General features: G+C 35.7%; 1 protein-coding gene across 1 annotated transcript; it reads left to right on the top strand.

Annotated features, from left to right (window-relative positions):
* Positions 1–4,360: 4,360 nt before the first annotated feature.
* LOC125224567 (uncharacterized) lies at positions 4,361–5,581 on the top strand. The gene has a single exon (XM_048127989.2). The coding sequence runs from the start codon at positions 4,492–4,494 to the stop codon at positions 5,401–5,403; it is 912 nt and encodes a 303-aa protein (XP_047983946.2). The 5' UTR covers positions 4,361–4,491; the 3' UTR covers positions 5,404–5,581.
* The last annotated feature ends 7,589 nt before the right edge of the window (positions 5,582–13,170 follow it).

The raw sequence follows: 13,170 nt of genomic DNA, 5'->3' as shown, positions 1-13,170 counted from the left end.
AAACGAGGGATCCATTTTTGTGTGAACTTTTAAATTGATTAATAATTAACAATTAATTAATTTGCTGAAATAAGGATATTAATTTTGCTCCCTCCGTTCCACAGTAATAGATGCATTTAATTTTCTGCACTCGTTTTAAAAGAATTATAATAAATAATTAAAGTGGAGAGAGAGTAAAGTAAGAGAAAGAATAATGTAGAGAAAAGTCTTATCTACAATATCATCTCTCTTACTTTACTTTTTCTCTATTTTAACTATTTATAATTATTTTTTCAAAACGAGTGTGCAAAATGAAATGCCTTTATTACTATGGAACGGATGGAGTATTTGAATTAGTAATATTAGTATATTTTAAAGCAAATAATGACAATATTCATAAATAAGAGGCAGAGGTAATATTGAGAGAGGGGAATAAATGCATTGCGAGTGGACGAATCAAAATGGTTAATTGAAATATGTTCATAATTAACGGCAATAGTTACAAAAGAAGAAAAGATGAAATATAGTAGTAGTTAAAACTTTTGTACAACATAATCTAATGATTCTATTTCATCTAATCTTGTAGCACATACTTCCGCCGTCCCATAAAAATAAGTCATTTGAGATTGATACGAATTTTAATGTATATTAAATGATAAAGAAAAAAGGAAAAAAAAAAGTTTCTATAAATGGATATGGACTATTTCTATGGGACGGACGAAAAATGAAATATGACCTATTTCTACGAGACGGGGGAGTATATGAGATTCTAAGCTAAGCCATTTATGCAAAGAAATAGATTTACTATCTAGATAGTAGACAATAAGCTCGCTAACGAATAATTTCATTTAGCACTCTAGGACATCTACAATGAGGGCATTGTGTCATGTTCCTATTATCCTATATAATTATTTCATTTAGCAATTTAGGACATGCACAATTAGGATATCATGTCCTGTTTCCGCATGTGTGATTAAAACAAGCCGTGTTAGAGGGGGATGATTTAGCTTGACAAAAGCTATGCTCTTGTGAATCTCACGTGTTGGGAACTTGTGACTTGTGTAAATAGGGAGTATTTGTAAAGTGATGAATTATTATTAGAATATTGATGTTTAATTTTAATTGGGACATCAATAAAAGATAAGGAGTGCAATTTTTTTGATACTTTGTTACACTTTTCGCAGCATACTAAAGGAATAGATGAGTTTGATATTTGGACTGTATAACCAAATACACCAACATGATTCCAATTGAAGGACATTTAAGAGAATATTCACCCTCTCTCATTGGGCCTTGTCTATATTAATTAGTTATCAACACTTTCTAGAGCATTTTTAGATGTAAACACAATATGAAATTAAAACAAATTTCGAGTGGCATGGGACTCGTCCATCCTTAACCAAATGGTCAGGGGATCGATCCCTGCCTTTGGGTATGGAGCAGCTTTAAATCCTTGGGTCAGCTGTTTCACCCATTGAGGTGCCTACAAATTAGCACGAGGAATAATCACTGGGTTCGCTAGTGGATACCCTTGGTAATAAAAAAAAAACACTTATCACATATCCAAAAAATTTCCATTTAATAATTTATGGCAATTTTATCAACAAATTACTATTTTAATTCAATTAATTAGACGACGTGTCAATCGCTTATATCCCAAAAGAATAACGATGGATTACATGTCTATCATTTCCATTTTTATTGAGTAAATGCCTAAAATAATTTGAGACTACAATTAAATAATTTATCAAAATCAAGACTGTAAAAAACACATTAAAAAGTTATAAATTGAAATATAGTCATGAAAGTACAAGCTATAAACAATAACTAACCCTAAATCCAATCAACGAGAAATCTTTATCGAATAATTAATATCGTTGTTTATTTTTTGATAATCCATTAATATCGGTGTTTACAATGTTCCAAATCCAAATTAGGCTTCCAAACCATTATTACACAATTTAGTTGTAAATATAATTATGAATATGATGTAAAATAAATGATGGTTACGCATCTGCATAGGTTTGGCAGGAAATATTGCTAATTAACACCAAGTTTGGTAAGGGTATAATCACATGTTTATAGTGTCATACTAATTTGAAATTGTGAATTTATATTTATCAATTGAGAAACAATACATTTATGTCAAATTCTAAACTTACATATATACAAATGACAATAACAATTTATTTTACAAATGATAGAATAAAAATTGAATTCTAGGACTAAGATAAGAGTATACTAATTACATGAGATTTATAGTATGTCAGATGTCAGAAAAGGAGTAGATTTAGATATTTAATTGTGAATTTTATTTGGAGGTGGACAGGTGATTAATTTCGTAGAAAATTGGTTATGAATTTGGCGTGGTTGAATTAGCACTGAGCAGAAAATTCATAATTGGCGTATACGAGAACAAATCAAAGTCGGCTGCACACAAGTGGGTGTTATTGATCGATTATACGTATACATGTTATCCCATAATTGGTCAAAATAAATACTCCTATAATAAACAGTGCATTAAATAAAATCACCATCACCACCTCAAAATTTCATATTGTAATTTTTATAATTTTCATGTGCAGAGGTGAAATACGTTAATACTATTTCATCACATGGAATATTATAATGCATTGCTGGTGCCGGTGGGGTGGTAAAATATCTACATTTAGACCTGGAAATTTTTGTATATTGGATTATTATCGAATTGATACTATGAAACCAAACTCAAACCCAAACTCAAACTCGACATTATAGGAAAATTATACACAAAAAAAAATGTGACATAGGAACTCATACAGACACGAACACAAGACAAATATCTAGATTTGATTAGTAAAGAGTATCACTAGTATAATTTATTTTGTGTTGGCAACAAAAACTAAATTCATTACGCGATAAATCATACGAATTCTAATTTCTCAAAGTTTTTAAAGTAAACTACACTTGATAATTAATAAAAATGATAATGGGTTATATATATCTTATATGAAATTATTGTGTTCTTATCATGTTGACACAAATTCGATCGATAAGAGTTGTCTGAGTTGATGTCAACCCATTATTTTTATGCTAACATTAGTTTGTTGTATCTAAGCTAAATTAAGAAGTGTACGATAATAGTGTGCAACATCATTCGTTTGTGATTAAACAAAAATTAACGAGTAAAAGATACTACAAATTACAATACCAATAATTATTTGTCTTAGTTGATATCGTATCAAGTCCTTTGTCCTAATTCATACTACTTCGTACTTACACTGCATACTCCTAATTCATATTACCTCTGTCCCTAAAAATTTGACATAATTTATCATTTCGGTCTGTCTGTGAAAGTTCGACACACTTCACTTTTTACCATTTTTAGTTGTGGATCTCATATTCCACTAACTCATTTCTACTCACATTTTATTATAAAATTAATACTTTAAAAGTAAGACCCATATCCCACCAACTTTTCTAATTCACTTTTCATTACATTTCTTAAAACCCATAGCGAGTTAAAATGTGTCAATATTTGAGGGACAGATATAGTTGTTCACATTCCACTACTCCTTTTGTCCTAGATGATTTGTATCATATTTTTATTTGAGTTCTCCCGAATTATATGAATCATTTTCTTATTTTCACAAAAACGACCATTTTAATCTATTTACTCAATCCGTCCGTCATCAATTAAATTAATTTGGATCGACACGAAATCTAAAATATATTAGTACTAGTAAAAGAATACAATTTTATAGGTTAGTAGTATATAAATCTACTTTTACTATGAATTAATTATACTATAGAATTCGAGTTTAACAAGATAAAGACCTACTTACTGAATATAGTAAAAATAAAAATGACAAACATTTCCAAATGACAAAATAACACACTTATTGATTATTACTGTTATACTCTCTCCGTCCAAAAACAATAGACCACTTTTGTCATTTTGGGACGTCCACAAAAAATAGATCACTTTCTAAAAATGAAAAGTTTATCTCTCATACTTTTCCCACTTTTTCTTCCTTCTCTCGTACTTTACTCACATTTTCTCTCTATCTCTCTTACTTTACCTACTTTTTCCCCTCCTCTCTCTTACTTTACCAATTCTACATTAAAATCCGTGCCAAACAACAATAGATCTATTGTTTATGGACGGAGGGAGTATATTTTATTCTACTTTCAATTATCCGCTTTATTATCTCTATATTTTCTCTTCGTTTAACTCCACTTTGATTAACTCATAATGACAATTAATTAATGCTCCACACACAGTAATATGCAATTAATGAAAAAGAATTAATACAGAAATAGAATGGGGATGATGATGATAATTGATAGGTAGTGGTAATAAAATAAGACCAAGTCAACACACACATGACACATCTCTCTCTCTCTATAAAATTAAAAAAAAAAAAAAAAAAAAACAGATTCAATTCAACCGTCTCTCCACTCTCCTCGCTCCCCTCCTCCCCCATTTCAGATCTCTCCCCCTCTCCCTCTCCCAATCACGATTAACCGGAAATGAATTTGGACGACCGCGAGCAGCAATCCCTCCCCCCTCCCCCGCAGCACCACCACCACCACCCGCGCCGCAAAAACCCCTTCCAGAAGCGCCTCGAGGCCGCCGCCCCCAAACCCAGGGCATACGTCATCCTCCTCCCCGTCGTCGCCTTCGCCCTCGGCTACCTCTCCCACTCCCACCCCCTCCTCTCCTCCACCGCCGCCGACGTCCTCGAGCACAACTCCTTCCCCGCCCCCTGCGCCCCCCCCGTCCCCGCCGCCGACGTCCGCCGCACCATCCTCTCCCGCGTCTTCAACAACACCTCCCCCTGGCACTCCTTCCCCCCTCCCCACGCCCGCCCCCTATTGCTCACCGAGTGGACCAAAGGCTGGGGATCTCAGATGCCGGTGTTCGAGCACCTCATCGAGCAGGTCCGCCCCCGCACGATCGTCGAGGTCGGCACCTTCCTCGGCGCCTCCGCGACTCACATGGCTTCAATTGCAAAAAAACTAGGGCTGGAGACGCAGATCGTGTGCATCGACGATTTCCGCGGCTGGCCGGGGTACTTCGACGAGGAGAGGAAGAGCGTGAAGATGGTGAACGGAGACTCTCTGTTAATGTACCAATTTATGCAGAACGTGGCGAGGGCGAACGCGACGGAGGAGATCATCATGATGCCGTTCTCGGCGGGGACGGCGCTGGGGGGGCTGTGCGATTGGGGGGTGTACGGGGATCTGGTGGAGGTGGATGCAGCGCATGATTTCCACTCCGCGTGGGTGGATATAAACCACGCGTTTAAGGTGCTGAGGCCGGGCGGGGTGCTGTTTGGGCATGACTACGCGTGGGATGGGGTCAGGAAGGCGGTGCATATCTTTGCGAGGCTCCATGGGTTTCAGATCAAGCTGGATGGGGAGCACTGGATTCTCTATTGATGATTTTTTTTTGTTTATTTTTTGGGATAAAATGTTAGTGAATTTCTGGGATTCACTGTTTGTATTATTGATTTTATGATTTATTATACTTATCTCTCTCTCTGTCTGTCTCCAATCTCCATTTCAATTTTAAGGTGGAGTTGGTCAATGCCTAATGCTAGTTTCCTCCTTCTCTGTTTGTGTTTTTTTTCTTTGCAAGTTGCTTTTTTTTTTTTACGAGATATTGGCATGTAATATCACGAAACTTTCAAAACGTGGATTTTTTTCACGAACTTTAAAATTGACAAATAATATCATGAATTTTATCCCGGATTTGTTTTTTTCCATGAATGAAAAAATTCATGTTATTTTAATAGATTGAAGAACAATTTTGGAGAATGTGCTTCAAGAAAAACTATCTTCAAAGATTGAAAAAACTTGAAGCTCTCAAAATTGTTGTCGAGAAATTACGAAAAAAAATCGGTATCATAATATTATTTGTGGGAATTTTTTCATTGGTGGAAAAAACAAACCAGGAGTAAAGTTCCTGATATTATTTGTCAATTTTAAAGTTTGTGGAAAAAATTCAATTTTGACGAAGGTTTCGTGATATTAGATGTCAATATCTTTTTTTATTTGGAGGGAATCAGTTAATATTTTTTTAATTACAGCAACACTTAATTCATAATACACTTAATTCATAATTATTGCAGATATTAGAGTGGTACGGCTTTTGGCCTATCGCCTAATGAAATTAATGGCATGACTTTTGACCTTTGCTTGGCTAGATTTTTAGCTTTTCGGTTGGATGAATGGTGTGTTGACTGTTCGTATCTCGATGATTAGGTCTTTTGTGGTATTTTAGCTTTAAAGCATTCCCATCCGTGCTTTTAGTTAAGAGCAGTGGGCCCGGATCCACTTTTACTCCTTGTCCTTAGCTAAGAGTACACCATCCACATCCGTACCTTAGCTAAGGACAAGCTCAAGAGTCCCACCATTCCATTATTCAATTTAAATACTCCAATTATTAAAAACATTTCTACATTATAAAAATACATAAAACAATAAAAATTACATAATTAAAATTCTAAAAAATAAAAATACATAATTAAAATACTAGAAAATAAAAATTACACACGTGGAAGACTAGTCCTCTAACCCCAATTGCCTCTTGAGACCCAGGATCATTTGCTCATGTGTTGCAAGTTGCTCCGGAGTCATCTTAGATGTATCGTTCAAATAAAGTTGATCCAAGAGTGTCCACAACGTGTTGTTCGGGGGTGGAGGAGGCACAAAGGGAGCCGGAGCGGGGGCGGGGGCGGCTGGAGTCGGGGCGCGACGGCGGATGGTCGTCGCCTTCTTCCTTCCTTGCGGTCGGCGGGAACTGCTCGGGTCAGCGTCGGGGCTACCCAAGTTAGTTCCAGCAAGTTGGGTAGCCACATCATCGGAGGCGCCGTCGGATAGGGCTACCGACCTCGACCGTTTGCTAGAGTAGTTGGAGGAGGATGCTACTAATCCGTCCCTATACTTCGGAGGTAGGCGCCCCTCCTGCCAACAATCGAGGTACTTGAACGCTTTGAACTCCATGTGTTGGTAGGTCGCCAAGGCGGTAGTGATGATGTCGAGCTCGCTCGTGCCGCTCCCCGCCGTCCGCTCTTCCTGGAGGTAATACCTACCGATTGCCTCGTTGCATATGAAGAGGCAATTGCGCACCATACTATCATTGCGATAGATGGTTCCCCCCGGCTGGGTTTCATTGTAGAGGCGAATACGTATCCCCAGTTTGGTTCGTGCCGACGTCCGGATCTTCGGAGACTGCCAAGTAGGCTTTGAACATCGCCATCATCTCACTCGGAGTGTATGGGGTGCGGGTGCCACGAACAGGAGGAGTAGGAGTAGGAACAGAAGTAGAAGTAGGAGTAGGAGTAGAGCTGTTGCTCCCTCCCGATCCGGGTTCGGGTGCCCACCCGAACCCGGAGGCGTTTAGGTCGTGCACCGGGTAGGACGGTAGCCACCCGGAGCTTGCGAACCTTGGATTTGAGGAGGGACCGTAAATTGCGTTTCTGGACTAAATCCGGCCTCGGAGTCGAACCAATCGTGATTCCAACCGCGACTGCCGGATGGTGATCGCCAGAGCCGGACATTGTGTAGTGTAGTGGGAATTTAGATGAGAGAGTATGAGGATAAAAGATGAGAGAATGTAGATGATGATAGAATAGATGATAATGCGATTTTTTTGTATTGAAGTGAGGGTATTTATAAATGAAAATGTGAATTTTGGGGGGGAAAAAATTGAAAAATAAATTAAAAGTGGGGAGAAAACGGATATATTTTTTTGGGAAGTGGGAAAATATATATTTTTTTATTTAAAAACATTTTTTTTAATTAATTTCGCATTTTTAAAAAAAAGTTTTAATAAGCCAACGGCTATGTCGTTGGCGAATAAGGCGACGCCACGTGTGCTGCTCAGCGGCACGGACGTGCTCTTAGCTAAGAGCAGCGCCGTGCCGCTGGCACGGACGGACGAGCCGGTGCTCAGCGGCACGGACGGACGAGCAGCGGCTCTTCACCACTACGGATGCTCTTATACTCCCTCGTCTAAAAATGAAACATTTGTTTTTCGAGATGAAAGTTTATGTATTGCTGCTTTATAAAAAGGGAAAATCATTTTTAATAGGATAACTTATAAAAGAAACGTTTCATTTCTAATGAGACTGAGGAAATACTTCATATTGATATGTGTTTTGAGAGATCATAACAGACTGAACGACCAATGCATTCTCTCACAAAGCTCATGGGCATTTATATCATATGCATACATGATACATACACCCCTTATTCCCTTTATGAGTATTGTTTGCTCGATCGTCAAAACTACATCAAGTTTGATGGAGCCTAGCAAGTTTGAGGCAGGGGCAGAGCCAGAAATTTATTGGGAGGGAACAAATTTATATATGAAAGAATTTTTAGAATTTGTGAAGAGACATTTAATAAGAGATTAAAAGAAATAAAATTTATAATGGATAATATATATGTGCGTTCAAAAATATGAGGAGGGGCAGTCCCACCTAACCCTAAGGTATATCCGGGGTTGGTTTGAGGTGATTCTATGTGCTATGATTAAGTTGTTTTATTTTTGTGGACTTAGAGAGCATTAATCGCAACATAATTTGTCTTTCGGATGTGGAGTTTACTTCCACTTGAATTACATTTCGGACAATATGTAATTTTGGCTTTGTTCATTTCGTGCAACTGTAATAGATATTGTATGACATGAACCATTTATCGAAATATAGAATTAGAATGCACTATCCCTTAAAAATATGAACTATTTACATTTAGTTTATCCCTTAAAACTTTGAATTATCTATTTATCGAAATATAGAATTAGAATGCACCTATTCTCCATTAACAATATTTCCTTCTATCTCTTTCTATTTTTTTTTGGTTTGACCACAAGTATTATGTACCGACCATTGGCAGAAGCCGACTTATTATGCTCGATCGGGTTTGCAGATTAAGGCCGAAAGTCTTCTAGCGGATCGCAGAGTTTGAACTTGTGACCTCAAGGTCACCACAACTTTGCGCTGCCAATTATGTTGTAACTCATTGCTCTTTCTATCTCTTTCTTAATTTATTAATTGTGTATTAAAATTTGTATCTTTTAAAAAAAATTCATATTTTAAGTGACTGAGAATGTATGTATTAGAACATGTGTGAAGTGAAGTGATGTTTTTTTTTTTTTTTTTAATAAAAGGGGGATGTGATAAAAGAAAATGTGCATCTGTGTCTAAGCCCACTAGATTCGAATTGTGTATAGGGTTGTGGTCCTTGTAAATTAAACCAACTCCACGAAATGAACAGAGAAAATAAAGAAAAGTTAAAAAGATATGGCCCAACATTTAAGTAAAGTGTTTTCTTATATATAGAGTAGATTGTTTTGTAATAGCCCATTTATTAAAAAAAAGTAACGACTTTTGTTGAAATATTTAAGGGCCCATTTAAGTAATCGGGCCGCCCAAATTGGTGTATAATCCACCTGGGCCTGTGACTAAATTTGGGGTGACGACAGCAACAGTGACATGCTTCTCTTTCACGTGGACAATCAATTAAGAACAATTGATTTAACACTCCCACTTGCATTCTTGCTTTATGATAAGTCAAAATCTTGTTTTCCACTTATAAAACATGTAACTTGATTTTTTAATTGAAAAAAAAAATCTTTTACGTCTTCTTTTATTACTACCATGTATTTACACACACAACTTCACACTTTCCCACTAACATCGCATTACTTTTTAGTCACACAAATATGCAATCCTTGCTTTCGTATCCAAGTCCAATGTCCTGTTTCTGTGTGAATTCGAGAAACATAACTCGTGGGGTTAAACACAATGAAAAAGATAGTCAAAAGTTAGAGCCGCTAAGCAGGTTGTTGCTACCAACGAATGATAGGCAGAATGAAAGCGAATTTGGGAAGGAACTGTCGCACCATATATGAAATCGACGTCAGCTCCATTGGCAACACATGGTGGAGTTTTTCGGCCTCACGAGCCATAAGTGAGGCCGGTCGGTCGACTCCAACTCCACCATTGAATTTCAATCTTTATTTATACTATATAAATAATTAAATGGGGAGAGACTAATGTTAATGAATTAGAGAGATGAAATTTATGTAATCTTAGTCAGAACCTACATCATGATTTAAACATGCACAATTAAGCCTATGATCTAGTTTTCTAGAAGGTTATTTGCCTTATTTAGCTACTCATCCCCACTGCCATTTTATTTCTTCAAGCCTCATTATTACTTTTCTTGAATTTTGTCACAAATCAAAATATGCTACGAGTTTCAAATTTGCACTGTTATACGTGGGAACTCCAATCGAAATAACCAATCAAATTAAAATGACCCCATAAATTCCATTGACCAAGCTAGAGTTAGATGTTAAACAATGAAATGCTCAATCTTTAGCAACAAATTAAATTATATAGTTAGAAGCTCGATAATACTTCATCCGTTCCATGTTAATTGAGTCGTTTTATAAATTTGAAAAGTTTCAATATAATTGAGTCATTTCAATTTTTTGCCAAAAATAAAATGCTCTCCTACTTTTTCTTATACTTTCTTTGTCATTCACTTAGGCCATCTCCAATCATTCACACCAAACTCAAATCCATTTTTGAGTATATGTCACACCAAAAATTAATTATACTCCAATCATTTACACCAAATTTAAGATTTACACCATTTTTGAGATTTTGTCTCACAAAACTTTTGCATAAACACCAAATATGGTGTTGTTTAACAAAAAAACACTAAAAATGGGTTTGAGTGGTGTATGGTTGGAGAAGATTTTTACACCAAAACTCATATTTGGTAATATGGTTGGAGATGGTCTTAACACATTATTCTTAATTTCTGTAAAAAAAAAGTGTTTCGATTAACAAGAAACGAAGGAAGTATCAAATTGATATCCAAGATTTACCAATTTTGAATATAATTTCTGAAGCATGCCATCATCATTACTCAAGGAAAGTCAAAAATTAAATCATTATTTTGCCAAGAGTAATAGTACTAACATTACGGCAGATTTAGAAGACAGAATATGATATTATGATTAATCGTGAATAAGTTTACTTATACTAAACAAATACGCACGTTTTTAGATTCATCACTCTAAAGTTTATTCATGCTTGCCTACGTACAAAATTCACGGTACAACATTATCTCAATCCAAATTTTCTATAATTCACACCCAAAACCATCAATAGAGTGCAATCCAATTTTTATATATGGAGTATATCATTATGGGTTTGTGTTAAAATGACAACCCCTCTTAAAATGACAACGTGACACTGCTTATACAATAATATTATAAACGCTACACAACAATATTACAAACACTACACAGCAATCTATAGATTGCTGTATAGTGTGTCGGATATTGCTGTTCAAGAAAAATTGTTGTTTAAAGACCAACACATTGCTGCCCATCTTTTTCCAGATTTTTTTGCCACGTGGTAGCTTATTATTCGTCCACGTGTACAAATGATTGACTAGAAATGGAGGTATAGTATTATTTTAAGGGGTGGTGGCACCATAACATGCCCCTATCATTATGTTTACCAATTATAAATTAAAACTTATACTACTATTTAAGATTTATCTATTTTTTAGAGTCAGAGGGAGTAAAATACGATAGTCTCACTAGTTTATTGTATCTTTCTAATATAATAGTAATAAAATGATTACGCAATCAAATTATCGGTATTTATTTATAAATCGGACATTATAATAATCCATAAAAATCGCCACACAAGCCAGTGGTTAGTAATTTTTAAATTCATGTGATTTAGAGTTTTAGATAGTCTATTTCTTAATTTTCCATGTCCACATTTCGAAACACAAATGGCCCCTCGTCACAGGTTTGTGTGGTTGAGTCAAATAAATTGTTTAAAACAATAAAAACAACAGCAGCAGCAGCATTGACACGCCTTCATCTAAGTGAGTACACAAAAATAAATAAAATTAAATATTTTTTGTCGTACTACTTTTGTCACCAGCAATTAGAGCATGACACGTGGGAAATCGTTTTCATTGGGCATCACCATAAATTTGTCCTTTTCTTCAGCCAACTCACCTGTATTAAAACATTTTAAATTGATATGCAGTTGTGGACCTTATTGGTTTTGCCTCATGTTTCATATGAGTATAATATCTCAACCAAATAATTATTCTCATGTTCACATTACTTTATAATTCTATGTTTCTTCTCCCAATGCCATAGAGAGATTCTCGCTGTTGCATCATGATATGCTCATATGCAACATTATTAATTACTCACTTCATAGGATTAATGGATTTGACACGAATATTCATAAATTATTTGTTTATTTTGAATGAAAAATTGATCTCTATCTTAAAGTTGGTGTTGGCAACGGTGAAAATGTGTTTTGGGTGAAGAAAATGATGAATCATGTGGTAGAAGAGTAATTATTCTTATAAAAGTCTATTTTTATGCGACATAGTGATTATTTTTGCCTATCACTCCAAACCAGCTCACTAATATGTCTCCAAATATGCATATTTTATTAGAAAGGAAGCCTAGTTTACCTAGTGAAATAATTTGAGTCCTATACCAATCTTGAAGAATAACTAAGAGAAAGAGTGAAAAAATAGATAAAGTAGGAGAGAAAGAGAAAAAATGGATAAGTGTAGAAGTACAATTATGGTGGAAGCAAGTAATTAAGCATTGGAAAAAACGGAGGCAGTTACAGGGCCGGATTAACGATTTTCGATTTAGAGTGCGATAAATAATTACAGTGACTTAGAGTCTTGAAGTTTGAGCATTTGTCCGGAAGCCGGGCACCAACTCATACAAGAGTAATAAACAAACATGCTTCTACAAACACCAACATAGCTAGCAAGCATTATACATACAAGTACTAATTTTGATGAGATTTTAAAACTCTTTGTGTGGAATAGGGCAAACATGCATCCCCAAATATAGTTGAGAAAGGAGTGAACGTTTTGTGATACAGGGAAATACAGTCTTCATTGGTCAATTAAGCGGGTCCCACCAAACAGTTTCCTCATTTCAACCACACATATAAAGTAGGGAAAAAATTTCACATGGATATTTAGTCATATGAATTATTGATTCTTACTACGAGGAATGTGTAATATCCGGTTTTGGTGTTCATTCCAACAATCCTAAAATGTCCGTATCTATTTAGCGAGGAGACAGAATTTGCAACGAATTAGTATATACAAAAAGCTAACTAA

This window comes from Salvia hispanica, chromosome 2 (genome assembly GCF_029641045.1).
Source record: "Salvia hispanica isolate PSC_SH4W2 chromosome 2, Shi_PSC_v1, whole genome shotgun sequence".
Classification (NCBI taxonomy): Eukaryota; Viridiplantae; Streptophyta; class Magnoliopsida; order Lamiales; family Lamiaceae; genus Salvia; species Salvia hispanica.
This window is presented reverse-complemented; position numbering and strand designations above follow the sequence as displayed.

Coding starts and splice junctions, on each gene's coding strand:
- LOC125224567 (XM_048127989.2), top strand. CDS start 4,492: ATGAATTTGGACGACCGCGAGCAGCAATCCCTCCCCCCTCCCCCGCAG.